At 44.6% G+C, this 22,011-nt stretch overlaps 1 protein-coding gene and 1 long non-coding RNA gene across 2 annotated transcripts; one reads left to right on the plus strand and one right to left on the minus strand.

The window, feature by feature from the left end:
• The first annotated feature begins 4,524 nt into the window (after window positions 1–4,524).
• On the plus strand, window positions 4,525–19,714 carry LOC148852213 (bifunctional dihydroflavonol 4-reductase/flavanone 4-reductase-like). The gene is made up of 7 exons (XM_088946105.1): window positions 4,525–4,676; window positions 4,764–4,933; window positions 7,716–7,880; window positions 8,682–8,841; window positions 8,940–8,972; window positions 18,987–19,173; window positions 19,466–19,714. The coding sequence occupies exons 1-7, from the start codon at window positions 4,553–4,555 to the stop codon at window positions 19,635–19,637; spliced, it is 1,011 nt and encodes a 336-aa protein (XP_088802231.1). The 5' UTR covers window positions 4,525–4,552; the 3' UTR covers window positions 19,638–19,714.
• Window positions 19,715–20,678: 964 nt separating this feature from the next.
• On the minus strand, window positions 20,679–21,010 carry LOC148852214 (uncharacterized). The gene is made up of 2 exons (XR_016099588.1): window positions 20,945–21,010; window positions 20,679–20,869 (listed from the first exon to the last, which is right to left on the minus strand). It is a non-coding gene; the product is annotated as an uncharacterized LOC148852214 (long non-coding RNA).
• Window positions 21,011–22,011: the final 1,001 nt, after the last annotated feature.

Here is a 22,011-nt window from a genome sequence, read left to right on the forward strand (position 1 = left end):
TTGTGATTTCTATAATCTTTTATATTTTCTATGTTTTTATGTATTTTATATTTGAAAATGTTTTTTTAACTTTTTCCTTTTTTTCATGTCTAAATATTAAAATGGTAATATATTAACACCCGTTAATTTATTTTGTGTATATTTTATAATTATCTATGAAGGTTAAAATGGTAATATATTAACACCTGTTAGTCTATTTAACGTCAAGTTACTGACATGGTGAGTTTTAGACATTTTGAAAAGTTGTGATGAGTGTAAGAGAAATGCTGAAAGCTCATGGTGACTTTTAGACAATTTCCCTAAACTTTTTATTAGTTAAAGGACCTGAGCTGTTTCATTAAATTGAGACTGGCTCACAATTTTCCTGTTAGACCGGTCGATCAATGGGGTTTTTAACTGAAATGGTTATTAGTGTATGTCCTAACCGACCAAGGTCCTAGGTAATAGTTCAACCAATCTGGTCTAGTTTTCTAAACACTAGTTTGATATAAAAGGGTCTCTTTAAATATCCAAAATAAGTTTAACAAAATGGAGACTATGGAGTTTCAGATGATAACCCTAAATAATTATACAATTACAGTTTGTAATAGACAAATTTACCCTTTAAAGTCATCAATCAATTAAGGACTTGAGTTGTTTCATGAAATCAGGACCAATTCATCATTTTTCGGTTAAATTGGTCGATCAGCCGATTTTTTAACCAACACGATTATTAGGGTATGTTCAAAGCGACTAAGGTCCTGGGTAATAGTTCAACCAGTTTGATCGGTCGGTCTGGTTTGGTTTTCTAAACACTTGTATGACAAATGGGGGTTTCTTTAAATATCAAAAATAAGTATAAGAAAATGAACACTATGGAGTTTCAGATAATAACCCTAAATAATTATACAATTACTATTTGTAATAGACAAATTTACCTTTAAAGTCATCGATCAATTAAGGCAATTTTATAATACTAAAAATACAATATACATGTAAAGGGAAAATCTGTGATGCGGGAAAGATATGGTATGGAAACTAGAAAGAGTTTTGATCGATCAAAACCCACCCATGAATTTTAATAAAGGGTAAATTACAAAGAACCCCCTGTACTATGACTGTGAGACAAAAACCGCTTCCGTTAGCCTTCCATTGAAATCTGTCATTGCAATATTTTTAATCCCCATACTACCCTTGTAATACCTGTTCGAAGAAAAACACTGTTCATCTTCTCTGACCTCGCAATACATGAACAGAAACGGTGGTAGCTGTTGCAGCAGCAACGAACTTCCGAAGTCCTCCCTCTCTCTCCCCTGGTCTCTCTTCTTCCCCTTCCCCTTTCTCTCCCCAAAAGACTGTGTTTGTACGGCAAGAAGGTCTTCTTCTTCAACTCCTTAGATACCGCCCACTTCACTGTGTAATGCAACTCGTGAGCTGAAAACTGAAACTGGCCCTCTTCTGAAGTCCTCCCTCATCATTGGGCCCGTGAGATTATTGTCGTTCAGGAACAACATCCTCAATGAAGTAAGGTTGCTAATGGTAGGCAATATCATCCCTGATAATTGTTGCTTCCCCAAGCTGATCACAATAACATTTCTCTGTGAATTACAAGTAACAAAGGCCTAACCATGACATGTGTTATTACCAACCCAAGCTTCCGCCAAGCTCATGGGGCACTTGAAGCCGCCGGCCATAGCGAGCAATACCGTCACCTAAGGATCACAAGGACCAGGCATTTTACTATAGAAATGATTGCCCAAGCCAAGATTAACCTCCACATTGGACTTGAACTGGGGCAATGGACACTAAAACATATTGCTCGATAATGACATGTGAAGCAAGCTGGGCATCGACATCAATGTCTCGGGCATGACTCCGGTGAATCGATTGTCACGGAGCTGAAGATCGAAGAGCACTATGCCCTTGGAAAGATCTGGGATCGGACCTGTGAACTTATTTGATTGAGCCACACCTGGGAGATCTGCATCATTGTTCCGAGAACCTCAATAGTCCCAACTAACCCAAATGCCTAATGGTCAAGCCACAGGTACTGGATCTTAGTACCACCTAAAGAAGGAGGCAGAGGATCCATCAGGATATTGTAAGTAGGGGTGTCCATGGTTTGATTAACCGAACTGATGGTGCACGATCTAGATACTCCTAGCTAGAAGACGGTCCAATCTCCAATTGTGCGACGAGTTGGACCAATCTGTAGAATAGTAGATCAGAGAATCTGGGGTAGCTAACCCGGTAAGGTCGCTCTGATGCTTAAGTCAATACTTATACTGTGAATGCGAACTGAATACTTGAGTGCTTGAATGCTAGTGAGTAAAATAATCACGCGTACCATGTGTCATTGCAGTTGGTGCCTTTATATAGGCATTGTTTGGTATAGGCTTCGCGCACCACATCCAATATTTCTGGGAGGTCGTGCCTTACCGGTCTGAAATCCTCGGAGGTAACTGCTATGCACATTGACCATCCTTCAGAACATTCGGTACGCGGGCCAACTTCATAGAAACCTAGGAGTGTCGGGGTATGCATGCTGAATTTGTCGGCGAGCACATCTTGTAGGTCCCGCCTGGTCCTCGATTAGGTCGGCAAGCCCTCGAGAGAGATCGTGCCTCACGTCGATGTCACTTCGGCCGGTGACGAGGTGCTATAGGTCGGCCCTGGACGAGGTGCTACAAGCCGACCTAAGTTGTGGTCGAGGTCGCCAAGTCAGTGATAAAAGCAGGTCGCCAGGTCAGGGCGAAGACGAACTACGATCTAGGACTCCAAATCATCGCTTAGGTGGCATCTGGGTGTCGTCCAGCTGTTTCGGGATGCCATGTGTCATGAGGTTATTGGAGGGCCAAATCTGCCCTCATCACGAACCATGGCCCTTTTTTGTAAACCAAACCGATGGTACCGGTTTTACCATTTTGCCAAACCGAAACCAAACTAGTACCACTGATTAACTAGTCTGCCGGTTCCAATTTTTGATCGGTTCGATTCTTCAGTTTTTTAGTTTTTTTATATTTATAATATATAATATATAAATATATGTATAATATTATATTATAAATAATAAATGATATGTAATATATTATAAATATTTTAAAAATATATAATATATATAATATATTTATATATAATACATAGAAAATATGTGACATATATTAAAAATATATATAAAATATACATATAAATATATATACATATAAATATATATACATATAAATAAATAAATATATATATATATATGTCGGTTGATTCGGTTAACCGCCGGTTTATTTTGTAGGTTAACTAAAAAATGAATCGATCCTTTGATTTTTCAAAAAATTTGAACTAAAAATGAACCAATTGGTTCAGTTAACCAAATTTTGCGGTTCGGTTCGGTTTTTCAATTTTTAGGTTTTTCATAGACACCCCTAATTGTAAGATAGCCTGAGAGACAACAAATTCATAAATGAGCCAAAAATGTCAGGTATCATACCCATTATGTTGGCCCTACTCGCGTAAAATGTGACCAAGGTCGTGGATTGCACCAAATCAATAGGTATAGACCATGGCGCGAGATCAACATTGTTGTTGATGCTCAGCAACTGCAAACTAGTGAACCCCATAGAAATGTGTCAGGAATGGAGGTGAATTTATTAGAATTAAGATTAATTTCTATCAAATTTGTGAGGTTGGCTAGAGAAGGCAAGTCACCGGGGATTGCGTTGCCTAACCAGTCTGAAGGGTGCCCAGAAAGCGAAGTGGCGTGCTTTCCCATTATTGCGGCATCATCAACAATGGCTATAGAGATGAGATTGAAGACGGAGAAGAGAAGAAAGGGAAGATGAGAAATGTGTTTCCTCCGTCCTCTCATTTTGGAGAGTTGGGAGAGAGAAAGAATGAGAGAGGACGGTGAGGGAGGGGAAAAGAAGAGAAGAAAGGGAAGATGAGAAATGGGTTTCCTCCATCCTCTCATTTGGGAGAATTGGGAGAGAGAAAGAATGAGGTAGGCCGGTGAGGAGGGGGAAAGAAGAGAAAAAAGGGAAAACAATAAGTTAAACAGGTTTTATGAGAAAAAGGGCAAAAAAGAAAATAGAAAAGATTTCATAGGGTATTTTGGTAATTTAATATTTTTCGTTATCTGACTTAACACTCAAGGGGAGTTTTTATCTAACGGTTAAAGTTCAAGGGGTGTTTATAGCAAAAAAAAGGTACAGGGGCGACTTTATCACTGACCCCATAATATAAGGGGGGTCTTTGTAATTTATCCTATCCTTTAATACCACGTTTTATTTATTGGTCAGTTATTTTTCAAATATCATATATTTTCAATATCATAGTCAAACCCACATGTAAAACAGCTTATCGCATCACATCAAATTATAATTACTCTCACGTGAATAATGAAGTGTATTAAAGTTTGATTAGTAGGTTAGTAGCTAGGTGGTAATGAAGTTTGTAGAAGTTTGATTGGTAGGTAGGAGGTAAGCTTACCTGCTTATCTTGTAACTAAAATGATCAAGATCAGAATTATTAATTAAGAGCTTTTGTATGTCTTTTCAATTTACCTTCTTCCTTCCAAGTTGCAGCCATGGAATCAGAAACAGAACGTGGCAGGGTGTGTGTGACAGGCGCATCTGGTTACATCGGTTCATGGCTTGTTATGAGGCTTCTCGAGCAGGGTTACATTGTTAGGGCCACTGTGCGCGACCCCAGTTGAGTCGTCTCAAAACCGGTTTCTTCTTTGTTTTCCGTTATTCCATCTTGTTTTGCCATCCCATTCTCAATGAATAATGCTGCAGGCAACATAAACAAAGTGAAGCATCTATTAGATTTCCCAAAAGCTAAGACGCATATGACTCTATGGAAGGCCGATCTTGCCGAAGAGGGAAGCTACAATGAAGCCATCCACGGTTGCACAGGCGTCTTCCATCTCGCCACTCCTATCGATTTCGAGTCCAAAGACCCTGAGGTGAGTGCTCTAAGATATGATGAAAACAAGAAAGTATTAATTGCTGAGTTATCGATTATATGATTTCTGTAGTCAATAGAGTTAGAATCATCATAAATGATTCTACTGACTCTAATAGGGAAACTTAAAGTTCAATCCACCTCAGGGAGTTTTATTAGGTTTTTGAGTTTTATTTACCAACACTATTCCCCTTGAATTTTGATTCATTCTCCTACTTTCCTCAAGTGCAGATTAGTTTGATTCCAAGGTCTCTGTTACGACCAACAGAAGATCTTATCATCCAACTGATTAACTAACACTTTTCTTGCCAAATATCAGCAAAACTGAATCAGCATTTGCACTCTTATTTGATGGAGTCTTAGGATTCGTTTGGTTTGCAGGAATAGGGGTCTGGAATCGGATTCGGAATGGGCTATTCCAATTCCAACTGTTTAGTTGAGCGGAATCGAAATCCCATTTTCATTCCTGTTGGAATGGCATTCCCCATTTGAGAGAATAGCCATTCCCTACCCCTCCCTTGGGAATAAAATGGCATTCCTACTGATTTTAATTCTCATTCCCATATATATATATATATATATATATATAAATATATAAACATCTATGTTTTTTGCCAGGACACAGGCTTTGGGCCCCGAACTCATGCCGGCCCCCTCCCCCATACTTTCATGCCGTAACGGCATGGCCTGCTGCATTGTATGCCGGTGGTCTACATTCTACAGTATGTTTATATCAGATCCGATAGTCTACTCTACAGGGCCTGGTTAGAACTGGCTCCGCACATTTAAATTTCTGTTTGGATAAATTTTAGACTAGACTTGGATTTTACATCTACGAGACCAAGTTCCATCAAGGACCAGGCCCCTTTGTCTATGTTGAGTTAGGTTGAGTTGAAGTCAATCATAAACCAACCCAATGACATGGAGTTTGAATGGGGAGCCAGAACTCCTCTCAACAAAAACCCTTCCAACTTGTTTTAACATGATCTGTATCGAGTCTGGATCACCTGCCAATAAAATACTTTCCAACACCCTACCAATATGATCTGGCACCACACATCTCACACATAGTGCATCCCAGTCTCATGGTGAGGTGCAGTGTTAGATCTTCTTGGTAGGGTGTTGGAATATATTTTGTTGATAGGAAATCTTAATTCATCTATGTCAATACATCTCGTATTGGAATGTGTTGAGACCAAGGTTTTTAAAATCGATTTGGAGAATGAACTGATCAGGGGTCCGATTCCTGGGTCAAATGGTCCCACCATTCAGACAAAACGGTCAGCCTGTTCTGACAAAAAAATTAAAAAATTAAAAATAAATAAAAAACGATCAAAATTGTTTGAACAGTTAATCACCTGGGTCAATGGTTTGTTGACCAAAATCAACAGTTATTGAGAAAAATCCGATTTTGAAGAAAAACAGAACTGATCACCTAACCGGTTTCCAGTTTTTCCAGTCCGATTTTAAAAACCATGGTTGAAACGGTTTTTTGTTGAGAGAGATCCCAACTCCAGATTGGACAATTTATTTCATTTTACCTTTAAAATAATTAAAATAATAGAATTGTTAGGTTTGTTCATGTTTTTCAACGCTGGCCAGATTTTAATTTTATTTTGGGTTGGGGTCGGGGGCTAACCCAGAGTAAGTTGTGCGCAAGGGTATGAATTCTCTTCCTATCTCCTAAACATGCATAGATTATAAATAGAAGACCCAAGCATTTTGAACATGGCCAAATGGCAATTCTATTAATGCCTTCAAATTCAAAATTCAACAATTAAACATAACAAGGAAATCTAAGATTAATCATGGGGTATAAGGCAAACATAGACATTGGAAAGCCAATTCCTTCCACATGGCAGAAATAAGATAGGTGATAAAAGAACAAGATTTACAATTGATCCGATTAAGAAAACCTTTGCCGAGTTTGAGTCTGGTCCTATTCCAAACCAAAAGTATAGAGACTGCTGGAAAAGGGCTAGTCTAGTTCATCTGACTTACACTTCTATAATACCTAGATAGTAACAACTAATAAGGAATTCATCATCGACTCAGCTGGCAGGACCGGTCAATCCATCATACAACCGGGAATCTGGGTATGTTTAGACCCTAACCCACTTACCTGCTAACAATCGTTGACTGAATTACAACCCAGTGATCCATCATTTCAAGCCTTTGACTGAATTACAACCCAGTGATCCATCATTTCAAACCTTTGAACCATTCAACCCGATCAGTTAGTGGATCACCGAGTTATTGACCAATTCATCTAAATCCTGGTATCCATGAAAATCCAATGTTTTGCATTTTCTATATTTGTTCGTGTTTCTAGTTATCTCTATCATCAATAAATATCGTTATTCTCTTTAATATTTATTTTTATTTAATATGATAAATATATAATTTTATGTAATGATGTTATAGATTCATTTATTTGATTTGGATGGTTCAACAAGTGATCTAAAATTAAAAATGACTCTGTTTTCAAACCAATAATATTTAAAACACTAAATAGTATAAAACAAAAATAGTGAATTTGCGATAGAATTCTCCACAATTAAAAGCTTCTCACACACAGTAAAAGCATAAAAGTCCAGTCGCACATTGAAAATATCTCCTTATAAATTTAAAACATATGTATGAGAAATATTCTCAATGTATGAATGAATGCTAGGTAGAGTTTTTGCTTCCAATAGATTTGAATTCAGTGAATTTTAGAATTGGTTAAGGGGGGAGGGGCTAAATAGTTCTGACTTTTGCAAATTTTGGTTCTAAATTTGCAGAATGAAGTGATAAAGCCAAGTATCAACGAGGCAAAAACAGTTAAAAGATTTGTGTACACATCATCTGCCGCAGCGGTCAAGCAGCGTGAGCATCCATTGCCCATGCACGATGAGAGCCATTGGAGCGATATAGATTTCATCATGAGGACCAAGATGACTGGATGGGTTAGTATTCTTTCTGATCTAATTTAAACCTCTAGACAAGTTTACAAAGAAAAAAAAAAAGAAAATAGTATAAAAGTGAAGCTGCTTTGAGAACCTGATCTTCGATAGGTGATTTTATAGGTCATGAAATAGGTCCGATCTGAGACAAATCCAGCCAAACTCAATCCATATCCTAGATGTAATAGATGTAATAAAAGGATAAGGATGTGGGCTCCGACTCTAGCAGGATCACAAAAGGTGATTCATATCTCGTCACTTAATGTGTTCTGGCCAGATCGAGTCGGTGTAAATATTTATCGATGTAAAAATATATTGATGGAATTCAATACCATTGATTTAAATGAGTGAATATTTATCAATATAGTATTTAAATTGGTTATCGATGTAAAACTCTACTATGAGTGGAATTTATATCAACTTTCGATGTAAAACCATATTCCATCCAAATACCAACAAATACAGATCAGGAATAAAATTTTACACGGATCCGTACTAACATCTAAAACAACTGCAGCCTAAAAAGGTATTTGGGCTGGTTCAAATGAAAAACATTAGTCCAGCCCAAAAGACTTGCAGGCCGGATGGGCTGGGCAATCAGAGCTCAGTTAGATAAGGTCACCCATATTTAGAATCCAGATGTTTTAAGAGGATCTATACCCACTAAATGCTAGTATGGAGCAGGGTCAGATCTTGGGTCACCTGATCCATTTCTGGGCAAAAGTTTTAGCCTTTTAGTCCCTAAACTTGCCTGACCCCAAGTTGTGAGTCTCTCATGACGCTTTATCATCTTGTCTATGTCAGATGTATTTTGCCTCTAAAACATTGGCAGAAAAAGCGGCAATGGAATTTGCTGAACAGAACAATATAGATTTAATCAGTGTCGTACCAACATTTGTGGTTGGGCCATTTAACATGCCATCGATGCCGTCCAGCATGGTCACTGCTCTTGCTTTAATCACTGGCATGTGATATGGTTCCTCGTAGTTACCTCTCTTCTTCCTCCTCCGTTCACAATTCTTCTTTTTAAATATAGTTTTTCTTCATCATGTATCTTCACAGGAACCGAATCTCATTACTCAATTCTAAAGCAATGTAATTGATACTACACAATCCAGCCAATCCTAACTGTCAACGATTTTGTCTCGGGCTGAAGTGAAAGGTGCCTACAATTTTGTCTCGGGCTAAAGTGAAAGGTGCCTGAAACGGGGAGAAAACGAGTAATCTCCGGGGAAGAACCCGATGAGAATGCTCCGAAACTCAAGTTAGTATTTTCTCGAAGGCAAGATAAAAAACCAGATGGCGCAAAGTTATCACATACCTCTCTTCTTGGGGGGAAGGGGGCCTTTTATAGCCACTTCGCGCACTCACTCCCAAGCTCCTGTCAGGTCAAGTATCATTACCTCTGCCCTTCTGCCAGTTCATGTGTCATCACCCCTACTGGGGCAAAACCGCCACTGCTCTCTTTGTTGATGCCGTCTCTGTAACTGGAGTTGGTGGTGGTAGGTGGTCGTTGAAGTGCGGCTGTCAAGTGTCAGATCCTAAATTAGTCAGGTGCGCCGCCTCTGGATACAGACTCCTTTGGTGTCAGGTACGGTACGATTGTTCAGTTCGGCGACCTGGAGACGAAGTGCTGGAGTGGTTTGCGAGGTGAAGTCTTGAGTTCGGATAGAGGTGTGGCCCGAACTGCCCTGGGGCGGTCCAGTTCGGGTTGTTTCCCTTTGTGCTCCTCGTAAGGTTCGGGGTCAAAGGGAGAGTTCAGGCTCCTTTTGGGGAGCTCGGACCGCTGGTTCCTCCTTTTGGAGCTCATGCCTGGGACGTACTGTCATGCCGAGCTGTTGCCTCTGCCACGTGTTGAGTGGTTGCGAGGTCGGGCCAAATCTTCCTTCATCAATTGCCCCCCACTACTCGCGCTAAGGGGCTTGCCCTAGCGTGGGGAGTTCGCGAGGTGGCGGGTGGATTTGACCCATACTTCGGACTGGTGTGACTGAGAGCGCAAAGTGCGCGTTCGTCAGGAGTTTTCTGGGTTTCTCGAGCGCCAAAAAGTCAGGAAACACGCCAATCCATCTATAAATGCTGAAAGACGTGACAACACGCGTTTATTTCAAAATTTAAAAATGCGCCGCTGGGAGACGTGACAACGGGCGTTATTTCAAATTTGAAAAACGCGTCGTTGCCGCCTTTAATGCGGGGAGACGTGCATCGGCGCTCCTTCAGTTTCAAAAGACGTGCGGCCAGTCACGTCTCGGTCTTAGGAGACGTGCGGCCAGTCACGTCTCGGTCTTAAGAAACATGCGATCAACACGATAGTGGGCCGTTGGATTTGCCTCGATCAGAACCGTCGGTTTCGGTCACTATGGGTACAAATAGTGGGGGACCCCAGTCGCTTTTCATTGCCATTCTCCTGCATTTTGCTTCTTGAGCTCGTGTCCAAGTTTTAGCTCGCGTCCAAGTTTTTAGCTCGCGTCCAAGTTTCCGTAGTCCGTTTGCCTTTTTTCTAGGTGAGTCTACTTTCTTCCTGGTATCCTTTTCCTCCCGATGTCTAGCTTGGATAGCTCAGATAGCTCTTCGAGGGGGTCAGATGCAGGTTCTACGAACCGAGTTGTATCCCCCGGTAGCCTTTGTGAACCCGAGGTAGAGCTCGAGCTCGAGGAAGAGTTTGAACCCGTAGACCAAGTCGCCTCGGTAGTTTGGCGTCCTCCTCCCGTCGAGGTCAGACATTAGACAAGTTTGGGCCCTCGACCATGACGCCTGAGGGGCTTTACTCCCTTATCACCCAGTTCAACTTGCCTAGGGAGTACACTTACTTTATACCCTCGGGCGACTTCCCTTGGGAACACAGTCCCGATGAGATCGTGATATTCCGGGGGCAGCTCGTCGCTGGGTTGCGCCTACCTTTCCACCCCCTTATCGTCGAGGTTTTGAACCACTTCGCCGTTACCGTCAGCCAGCTTCACGGCTTAGGCTAAAATGCCACCATTATCTGACAGAGGCCAAGCTCATCGAGGTCGGTTTGAGTTCGGGTAGGTTCCCTGCTCAAAGGCATGCCTTTTGTTTTGCTTTCCATTTTTTTGTTTTCCTGATGCCGAGCTCTTTTTGCAGGTGCGATGGACGTAGAGAAGACTCACGGAGGGAACCTTTTTCATGTCATGAAGAGGAGGAAGCGAGTCGCCAAGCGGACTCGTGCCGAACTGCCCCGAGATGAGGAGCCCGAGGTACCGGGTTACCCGTTAGTGGATCCGCCCAGGGAGCCCGAGATGGCCCCCCCAGTACAAGAAGTGGCAGGGGCCCCTTACGTCGAGGCTGCTTATATGGGGGCTCTTGCTTACACTGAGTCTACTTATACGTGAGCTGGGCCTTCAAGCTCGGGAGGCCAAGGCGAGTTCCGGAGCGTGTTGTCGCCGAACCACGCTCTTCAAAAAAGTAGGGAGGCCGTTTATCCTGAGGAGGTCACGACGTGGACCGAGCTTCCTTTGAACAATGTAGCCGCGCGTGTTGCCTCTCACATCATGGTGGTAAGTCAGCGACTTCTTGTCGAGCTCCTTGTCATTACCTTTCTTGCTCTTGAACATTCGTTATTTTTTCTTTTGGTAGGTGAATTCCTCTATCCATGCCTTCGTGACCCAAGCGGAAAGGAGCTCGAGGCGGGCATGAGTTGCCGAAGTGGCTTTCCGCGCTGCCGAGGCGGCTTCTTGGGCTGCTGAAGCGGTTTCTCGCGCTGCACAGGCTAGGCTAGCAAGGTCTCAGAGAGACACCGAGGCCATGGGAGTGGTGGTGAAGCATATGGCGGACCTGAGGCTGGACTTGTAGCATCAGGTTGAATACCTTCGAGAGGATATTAGGGAGAGGACAGAGATATTTTCTCAGGGCATCGAGGATGCCAAGAAGAAGGCCATCGATGACTATATCGCCACGTCGCACTTTGACGACCTGATGGTGGGCTCGTACAGAAGGGGCTTTAAACTAAGTCGGTGGATGATCCGGAATACGTACCCCGAGCTCGATATTAGCGCCATAACCACTTCACACATTACTCAAGAGATGGCCAACGCTGTTGACGGTGAACCAGATTCTGAGGACGAGGTAGGACCTTCGGGTATCGTTGAAGTGCCTTCTGATGGTGAAGAAGTACCTCCGGGCCTGTGAGCTCGCTTCTGTTTTTTTTTTTTTTTGGAAATGTACACAAAGTATTTTGCAATTGAATGATTTTTTTTTGGTTAAGTGTTGGTCACTCTTTCTTCCGAACTGACTGTATTTCCGAACTGACCATATGCCCAATCCGTTTTGCCCAGGATACTGCACTCGTGCTTGCCCATGCCGAGGTCCTTGTTAGCTCGGCATTCTAGCCCTTAGGCTCTGGTAGCGACTTAGTCCACTTCGCTTGGTGATCTTATAGGTAGTATCGTCTCAAGTTAACGACGTTCCACGCTCGGGGTACTTGTTTGCCCTTTAAAGTTTCGAGCTCATATGCCCCCCGAGCGCTCTCTTTACTCGATAGGGCCCTTCCCAATTCGATCCAAGTTTACCCACGTCGAGCTTGGGTGCCATGATCTTACAGAGAACCATGTCGCTGACGCGGAAGTTCCGCTTTTTTACTCTAGCATTGTAGTACCAAGCTACTCTTTGCTGGTAAGCTGCGGTCCGGATGTACGCGAGGTCTCTTACCTCGTCCAATAGTTCGAGGTTGGTACGTAACTTGTCTCCATTTGTTTGATCGTCATATGCTTCTAGTCGCAGTGTAGGTATTTCAATCTCCGTCGGGATTACCACTTCAGTGCCGTAGGTGAGGTTAAAGGGGGTCTCTCCTGTGGCGGTTTTTTCCATAGTTCGGTGAGCCCATAGAACACTTGGTAGCTCGTCCGCCCACAACCCTTTAGCTCGGTCTAGTCGCGCTTTCAGTCCATGGAGGATAGCTCTGTTCATTACTTTTGTTTGATTGTTTGCCTGCGGGTGCGCGACCAATGTGAAGTTATGTCGAATCCCCATATCTTGGCACCATTCCTGAAACTTGATGTCCTCGAACTGCTTGCCATTGTCGGAGATCAGTACCCGAGGTAACCCAAAGTGACATACTATGTTTTTCTAAAAGAAGTTCTGTACGTTTCGAGTTGTAACTGTTGCAAGAGGTTCAACTTCTATCCACTTTGTGAAATAATCTACCGCCACCACTAGGAACTTCCTCCCACCTGTTGCTGGCGGGAATGGCCCCAGGAGGTCGATGCCCCATTGTGCAAAGGGACATGGGCTGGTGAGATACTTGAGGTCGGCGGCAAGCTGATGGTGGATATTGGCATGCTTCTGACATTTGTCGCATTTTCTGACGAGCTCAACGGCCTCTGCCTTCATCGTTGGCCAGTAGTACCCTTGTCGAAGTGCCTTTTGGGCGAGGGCTCTGCCCCCCAAGTGTCCGCCGCACAGGCCTTCATGAGTGTCACAGAGTACGAGCTCGGCTTCGGCAGGTCGCAAGCAACGCAAGTAGGGGAGCGTGTAGGACCGTCGGTACAACCGTTCGTCTATTATGACATATTTGGCTACCTGGCGCTGCACCCTTCTGGCTGCATTGCGGTCTGCAGGGAGGGTCCCATCTAGCAAGAAGCTCACGAGTGGGTCGATTCAGCTCAGCTTTGCTTCAAGGATGAGAGCAACCTCCTCTGCCCCACCGAGAATGCTAGGCTGAGGTAAGTCCACTATGTACACGGTTCTCATGGCATTGTGACTGATGCTGGCTAATCGGGATAGGGCATCGGCCTCAGTGTTCTCTGACCTCGGGATTTGCTTGATGAAATGTGACTGGAAGTTGAGCAGAGCCTCCTTTACTTTTGCCAAGTAGGCGATCATAGTTAACTCGCATGCTCCGTATTCGCCCGTACCCTGGTTGACCACAAGCTGGGAATCGCTGCAGATAACTATGTGTTTTGCTCTTACCTTTTGCGCTAGGTTCAGCCCGGCTATCAATGCCTCATACTCTGCCTCATTGTCGGATGCCGTGAACTCAAAGCGTAGTGTGTATTCCAATTTCGTGCCACCCGGGCCGCACAGGACTATTCCAGCTCCGCTGCCCTATTGGTTCGAGGAGCCATCTACGTGAAGGATCCAGGGCTCTTCATCCCAGTTCGCGTTTGGCCTAATTAGGAGAGATGCCACCCTGGCTGCTACTTCACGGGGTTCATACTCTATTGGCTTGGGAGCTCCGGGCTCACCCGAACTGGGGATCTCGGGCTCAATCGACTTAGGGACTTCGAGGCTGAACGTGCACTCGGCGATAAAATCTACCAAGGCTTGGGCCTTAGTAGCAGTTCGTGGCTTATACTGGAGGTCGTACTCGTTGAGCTCGATGGCCCACTTCATCAGCCGACCGGAAACCTCGGGCTTGAGAAAGACTTGCCTCAGAGGTTTGTCAGTCAAGACAATGACAGTGTGAGCCTGGAAATATGGGCGGAGTTTCCGAGCTGCAATTATCAGTGCGTATACCAGCTTTTTTATCTGCGGGTATCTCATCTCTGCTCCCTACAGAATTTTACTAACATAATAGATGGGTCGTTGGACCCGATCTACTTCTTTTACTAGTACCGAACTGACCAACTCGTCGCTTGCCGAGAGGTACAGTTCTAAGACATCGCCCTCCTCGGGCCTAGTTAAGATCGGCACACTAGCGAGGTAGTTTTTTAGCTCGTCGAACGCGAGCTGGCAGTCTCGGGTCCATTCGAACCCTTTGCCTTTGATTGCTTTAAAGAAAGGCAAGCAATGGTCTGCCAACTTGGACATGAAGCGGCTCAGAGCGGCTATGCGGCCATTTAGCCTCTGAACCTCTTTTACTTTTCGGGGTGGTCTCATATCTAGGATGGCCTTTATCTTGTCCGAGTTGGCCTCAATACCGCGCCGGTTGATGATGTACCCTAGGAACTTACCCAAGGTGACACCGAAGACACACTTGTTTGGGTTCAGTTTCATGCTAAATTAACGCAAAATTTGGAAGATAGAATTTAAGTCTTGTATTAATTCCTGTGAAAATTGTGTCTTGACGACCATGTCGTATACATAACATTCTATTTTCGTGTCAATTAAGGACTGAAACAACTTATTCACAAGTCTTTGGAATGTCGCCCCAGCATTCTTCAGTCCAAAGGGCATGACCTTGTAGCAGTACAGGCCGAACTCGGTTATGAAGGTGGTTTTTTCCTCATCGGACTGGTCCATCCTAATTTGGTTGTAGTCCGAGTAGGCATCCAAGAAGCTTAGCAACTCATGTCCCGAGGTTGCGTCCACTAGGCGGTCAATTCTGGGGAGGGGGAAGCAATCTTTCGGGCAAGCTCGGTTTAGGTCGGTGTAGTCGACGCACATGCGCCACTTGCCGTTTGCCTTTTTTACCAGCACTGGGTTGGCTACCCAACTCGGGTAATGAACTTCCCTTTTGAAGTCTGCTACGAGGAGCTTTTCGACCTCCTCGTCGACCGCCCTCCAGTGCTCTAGGGCTAAGTTGTGTTTCTTCTGTCTAATGGGTCTGACTACAGGGTCAGTATTAAGTTTGTGAGTTATAAGGTTGGGGTCAATACCGAGCATATCAGCCGCGGACCATGCAAAAATATCTAAATTTTGAAGTAAGAAACTTACCAGTTCGGATCGTAGAGGTTCCTGGACGGAAGCACCGATCTGTAAAGTCCGAGCTGGGTCCACAGCTGATGTTGGGATCGCGACCGTTTCTTCTATGAGCACAGCTCGTTCTTCGCCTTGCTCCGTAGGCCATTCCAGTTCGAGGTCGTCGGCCACCTTGGTTTTTCCCTTCAGGGCGGCAACATAGCACTTGCGGGACTCAAGTTGGTCGCCCCGCGCTACCCCCACACCGAAGTCTGTAGGAAACTTCATGGCCAAGTAGTAGGTGGAGACCACTGCCCATAGGACATGAGTGATTGGCCGCCCTATTATGGCATTGTATGGGGAGGGGGTTGCGAGCACCAGGAAATCGTGGTTGAGTCTGACCGCACAGGGCCATGTGCCGACTTCCACAAGCATTGTTATTTTCCCGAGGGGCCTGACTTCCTCTCCGTTGAAGCCCACTAGAGGAGTGTTCGCGGGCTTCAACTCGCTTCTCTGCAACTGAAGCTGGTCAAACGCCGACTTGAAGAGAATGTCCGTCGAGCTGCCTGAATCAACAAGTACGCGCCTGACTTCGAAGTCGCTGATCCTCAGCTTTATGACAAGCGCATCATCGTGGGGGTAGTGGACCCCTCGCACATCGTCTTCCGTAAAGGAAATCGGTTCCTCCGTCTTCGGCCTCTTTGGAGGGTTTTGTTCTTCTCGGACAGCTTCACGAATTGACGTCCGGGCCGCTGCCAAAGTACAACCCGCTACCACCGAACCTCCCACTATCACGTGGATGGTTCCCCGAACTGGCCTCTCTTCCGGAGGCTGTCTTTGCGAAGGTTCGGCCGGCCTGCTACTGGACTCGGGGGCATCCCTACCGTGCTCCCCCTCCCGACCTGTCTTATTATTATTATTATTATTATTATTATTATTATTATTATTATTATTATTGTTGTTGTTGTTGTTGTTGTTGTTGTTGTTGTTGTTGTTGTTGTTGTTGTACAAAATTTCTCAAGTACCCGCGACGGATGAGTCCCTCTATCTCGTCCTGAAGATTATTACAATGCTCGGTACTATGACTGTGGTCTCTATGGAAGTTGTAGTACAAGTTTTTGTTCCTCTCATTTGGGTTCCCTTTTAGGCGAGGTGGCCATTTTACGTACAGGGCGTCTTTGATCGTCATCAAGATCTCGGTCCACTTCGTGTTCAAGGGTGTGTAGTCCGTCTGAGCTGCTAAGGGAGCTCAGAACGGTTGGCTTGGCTTCACCTCCCCGGCTGGATCTTTCCTTCTTCTGTCATCTGGGTTGGAGGGCTCACCTTCCCTCTTCCTTTTCTTGATCCCGCTTTCGGTCCTTTGGTTGATCTCCTCCTCGGTTCTCATGAATTTATCTGCGAGTTTGAGGAATTCAGCTACGGTCGCGGGCTGACTAGCTACCATGTGCCACTTGAACTCCTTGTGTGTCACTCCTCTCTTGGTCGCCGCGAGCTGCACCGCGGGGTCCAGTCGCGGTATCTGCAAGCACGCATCGTTGAACTGCTTGGTGTAGCCCCGGATGGACTCTCCTTCCCTCTGGACTACTCTGAAGATGCTTTCCTCGGTTTTGGGGCACCGCTTGCTGGTAACGAAATGTGCGGTGAAGACTTGCACTAACCAGGCCCAGCTTCTTATTGACTCGGGGGCCAGGTTCCTGTACCAGGTGCGGGCCACCCCCCTGAAGGTGGTAGTGAAGGCCACGCACATGCATGATTCACTGGCCCTTGCCAGGTGCATTTGGGACTGGAAGGCATCGCCATGGCCATTGGGATCGAAGGACCCATCATATTTGTCTAAAGGGGGGAGTTTGAAATCTCTGGGCATGGGGACTGTAAGGAGTTCTGATGAGATGGGGGAAGGGATTGAGAGAATAGGGGCAGCTTTTACCTCGTCCGAGCTTGTTTCTTCCTTATCTCGGAGCTCGGGCAGGACACGGGTGGCAGTTCGGCGACTTCGTCGGTGTCTCCGTTGCTGAATGGGCCTGGTACTGATGCTGTTGGCCTCTGTGTTGCCGAGCTCGATGGGCCCGGACTGTTGGTAGTCCGCCGCTAGGATGCTGAATCAGTTCTCTGTGGGTGGGAGCTCAGACTTGGAGTGTCGAGGTGCTGACTTGGCGGGCGAGCTGGGAGGCGGGGGTGATTTTTCTTTCCCCCCGGCCCGAGGATGAGGCTTGGCTCTTGGGGGGGTTCTGAAGTTGTGAGGCTTCTCCTCGGTGATGGCGTTCGCCCTGAGGGGAGGGCTTAACCGGCTTTGGAGCAGGGTGCCAAGGTGGAAGCTGTGGTTGGTACAGAGGAGGCAGTTGTGGGAACTGCTGCTGATAGTGATACTGAGAGATGTAGTGCAGTACTTGGTGCTGCTGGAGCTGATGTTGCTGGAACTACTGCATTTGGGCTTGCATTGCCCGCATGCACTGCATCAAGTCATCAAACTGGTTCTGGCTAGTCGCCAGGGGGACAACAATTGGTTCGGTAAATGTTGTCTCGACAGGGAGAGGAAGGGGGACGTTCACGGCGGAAAGGTTCACGGGCGCCACTGTTCGTGGCGCATTCAGGCAGGGGATCCCATCCACTGGAAGGGGGATGGTGAACTGTCCGATGCACACCACGGGGACTTGAAGTTGTTCCCCGGGGGCGTTCATCTCCGTGCTACATCCGGCATTGTTGGAAGAAGCCATGAGTGTTGGGGTTTCTTGGAAATAGGGGGTTATGAAAGTTTTAGAGGGAGGCTTTTAGAAGAGTTTCTCACAGACGGCGCCAATTGATGGTGCGGAATCCGGCCGATCCTAACTATCAACGATCTTGCCTCGGGCTGGAGCGAAAGGTGCTTGAAACGGGGGAGAATGCGAGTAATCTCCGGGGAAGAACCCAATGAGAATGCTCCGAAACTCAAGTTAGTATTTCCTCGAAGGCAAGATAAAAAACCAGATGGCGCAAAATTATCACATACCTCTCTTCTTGGGGGGAAGGGGACCTTTTATAGCCACTTCGCGCACTCACTCCCAAGCTCCTGTCAGGTCGGGTATCATTACCTCTACCCTTCTGCCAGTTCGGGTGTCATCACCCCTGTTGGGGCAAAACCGCCACTGCTCTCTTTGTCGAAGTCGTCTCTGTAACTGGAGCTGGCAGTGGCAGGTGGCCGTTGAAGTGCGGCTGTCAAGTGTCAGATCCTAAGTCAGTCAAGTCCGCCGCCTCAGGATACGAACTCCTTTGGTGTCAGGTACGGTACGGTTGTTCAGTTCGGCGACCTGGAGAGGAAGTGCTGGAGTGGTGTGCGAGGTGAAGTCTTGAGTTCGGATAGAGGTGTGGCCTGAACTGCCCTGGGACGGGCCAATTCAAGTTGTTGCCCTTTGTGCTCCTCGTAAGGTTCGGGGTCAAAGGGAGAGTTCGGGCTCCTTTTGGGGAGCTCGGACCGTTGGTTCCTCCTTTTGGAACTCGCGCCTGGGGCATACTGTTGTGCTGAGCTGTTGCCTCTGCCACATATTGAGTGGTTGCAAGGTTGGGCCAAATCTTCCTTCATCAGTAATTATGTGCACCTGGATGACCTATGCGATGCTCTAATTTATTTGCTCGTACACACTAAAGCAGTAAAGGGAAGATACATTTGCTCATCTCATGCATCTACTATCACTAGACTTGCAAAAATGTTGAAAGAGAAATTCCCAAAATATGATATCCCAACCAAATAAGCCACTGGCATTCATCTTCTTCTACATATGAGTAAATCTACTAAACTCTTAATGTATTATCCCAACCAAGTACCACACCAAACTTGAGTTCAAGTGTTAGGTCATGAACTGGGGAAAAGTTCAGCTCAGTTCAGCCTGTTTACACTTTGTAGAGACAAACACGTCATACATATTATATCTACTAAGTTGAACGATCATAGCCATCTCAATTTTTTCTTTGCATATTCTGTTCTATTATGTATGCCCAATTAATTAATGTTGATAATCTCTCATGATAATTATTCACAGATTTAAGGGCGTGGATGAGAGCTTGGAATCTGCCCCTTTATCATCTAATAAACTTTTAGACCTGGGTTTCAAGTACAAGTACAGCTTCGAGGACATGTACATTGGGGCCATTGAATCAGCCAGAGAGAAGAGTCTGATTCCACTTTCCACTGCAAAACAAGGCAAGAGCTGAAGGTGAAATTACAGATGTAAGAATTGATTTGGTGTGAACCAACTTAATTAAGAAGGGTTTTCAAGAAGGGTTTTCAAGAGTTCTTTTCCTTTTTCTTTATGCTGTGTTTGGTTTGATGGAAAAAGTAGGGAAAGGCAGGGAGACCTTGTATAGGTTTCCCTTCCTTTCCCTACCTTTTCCTTCAAACCAAACATAGCCTTAGCCTTATGTTAACAAAAGATTCAAACCAGATCTCTATACTCTCTAACGAGTCATTTGGGTGGTATCTACCCATAGGATCCAAATTGAGCTCTACCTTTTGGTGCTATTGGGTGAGCCCCTCGGTTCACAACAAGGCATTCACATTCAAGTCAGAATAAGCTCAAAATTCAGAAATCCATTTGTCGACCATGTTTTATGGTTTGGAAAAGTAAAACAAGCCAGTAGGAATGCGAATGGTATCACTTTATCCAAACTCGAGCGGATTAAGGGTGATCCAAATTTGATCCTTCACAATTGGATCAAATATGGTTCAATTCCATTTAAATATATATGTTTACATGCATTGTTTTAAAAACCAGACAGGATTCATTATTTTTTCATATAATTCAATGGGCATTTTTTTAATATTTTTAAAAATGGTATAATTTCCAGATTGATATATGAGATATTAAATCTTGTTTTCTCTTTATTAAATAGATCTATATCTAATACTTTTTATAATATAAAACACATTTAAAAAAATGACAAAAAAACAATACCTTAGATACATTATTATTACCATTATCATCATCTAAAATAGTCACGTGCACATGCACATGCACATCCACACCTTACTTACTTGAGGGTAGGGATGACAAACGAGAGGGGTATGGGGTTGGGCACCATTTCTGTTAGAAGAGGAAATCCATGACTTGTATGGAACTCCAACTTTCAAAAGTTTGAAGAGGAAATCAAAGTTTTGGGTGTAGAGCTAATGCCGTTCATTTTCATGCTGATATTTTGAGCTATATTTCTCCTTGTCCTACGAAAAACCTTGTTTTCCAACCATTCCTGTTTGTGTTCTTTTGTTTTTTTTTTTACACCAGGAAAATTAGAAAAAGTTACTCATCCTCCATTAAAATATCATTTTCCAAGAAAATCAATATTTTTACAACCAAATACAGCAGTCCACCAAAAGAATCGTCTCATTATCATATTTATTTGAAGATTGAGCTAGCTTCTATTTTGCTTGACCAATGACCAACCATGTCCTGCAACAAATTGTTTCTTTAGTCTTTACTGTGTGGCACCATTTCTGTTTGTTTATAGCTACGATTTGCACTTACCTGATCATACAAGATCTGTACCTTTTCTTCACATTTCCACCCAGCAGACTTCCTATCACACTCAAATAACCCCAATTTCTCACAATTTCACAAACAAATAGGACGCATTCAATTCTGAAATAAAAGTAAACCACAATTTCACAAACAAATGGACAATGAGAGTACAAAGAAACACAGGGAAGATGGAAGAACTAAGGAAGACCAGGAAGTCTGTTGCTACAACGACGGCGGCGCCCGGCAGTCGACAGACGAACGGAGAGCAGACGGAGAGATAAAGAACTGGGCTGTTAGGGTTGTTAGCGTTAGATCTATTACAAACGGAGAGAAGAAGAACTCGGCGGTTCCTCTATGCTACGGTGGTCGGAGGTTCCTCTGTGCTACGGAGGCGGCGGCGGCCGGCGGTCAGCGGACGAATGGAGAGCAAATGGAGAGATGAAGAACTGGGCTGTTAGTGTTAGATCTGTTACAAATGGAGAGAAAAACTCGGCGGTTCCTCTGTGCTACAGTGGCGACGGCGCCCGACGGTCTGCAGTTGTGCAAAGGTTGAAGGAATAGTATAGTGAGACAGTAACCCTAAGTCTCTGTATGTGCGAACTGAGGAAGACAAAATAGGCAGCTTACTCCTAAACCTAATACGTAATACTAATACCTACTTTAATACATTATATAAGGGTATTAAGGGTATATTTATAATTTACAACCGGGGTCGGGGCGTTCGGGGATTTATAAGTACCCCATCCCCGCCCCATCCCCGATACAGGGCAAAAGAAAATTCTCCAAACTCGACCCGTATGTATTTGTGATAGGGGAAAATCCGCCCTGTTCGGGGTAGGGCGGATCGGGTCGGGGATCCGGATTTGTGGGTAAAATTGTCATTCCTACTTGAGAGTGAGAAATAAAGAGGGGGCCACGCTGAATTGGCAACTTATGAGACTTGGGGTTTGTTCATTTGCATTGAAGTAAGACATTTGAATGTCTTAAAACTGTAATAATTACTTTTAGAGGTGTATTGGAGTTGGCAATTTTTTTTTGGTTTTGAAGTCTGAATATAGTGAATGATATTTAGA

The sequence above is a fragment of the Nelumbo lutea genome, chromosome 5 (assembly GCF_056320005.1).
Source record: "Nelumbo lutea isolate HS-2025 chromosome 5, American lotus-T2T, whole genome shotgun sequence".
Taxonomy (NCBI): Eukaryota; Viridiplantae; Streptophyta; class Magnoliopsida; order Proteales; family Nelumbonaceae; genus Nelumbo; species Nelumbo lutea.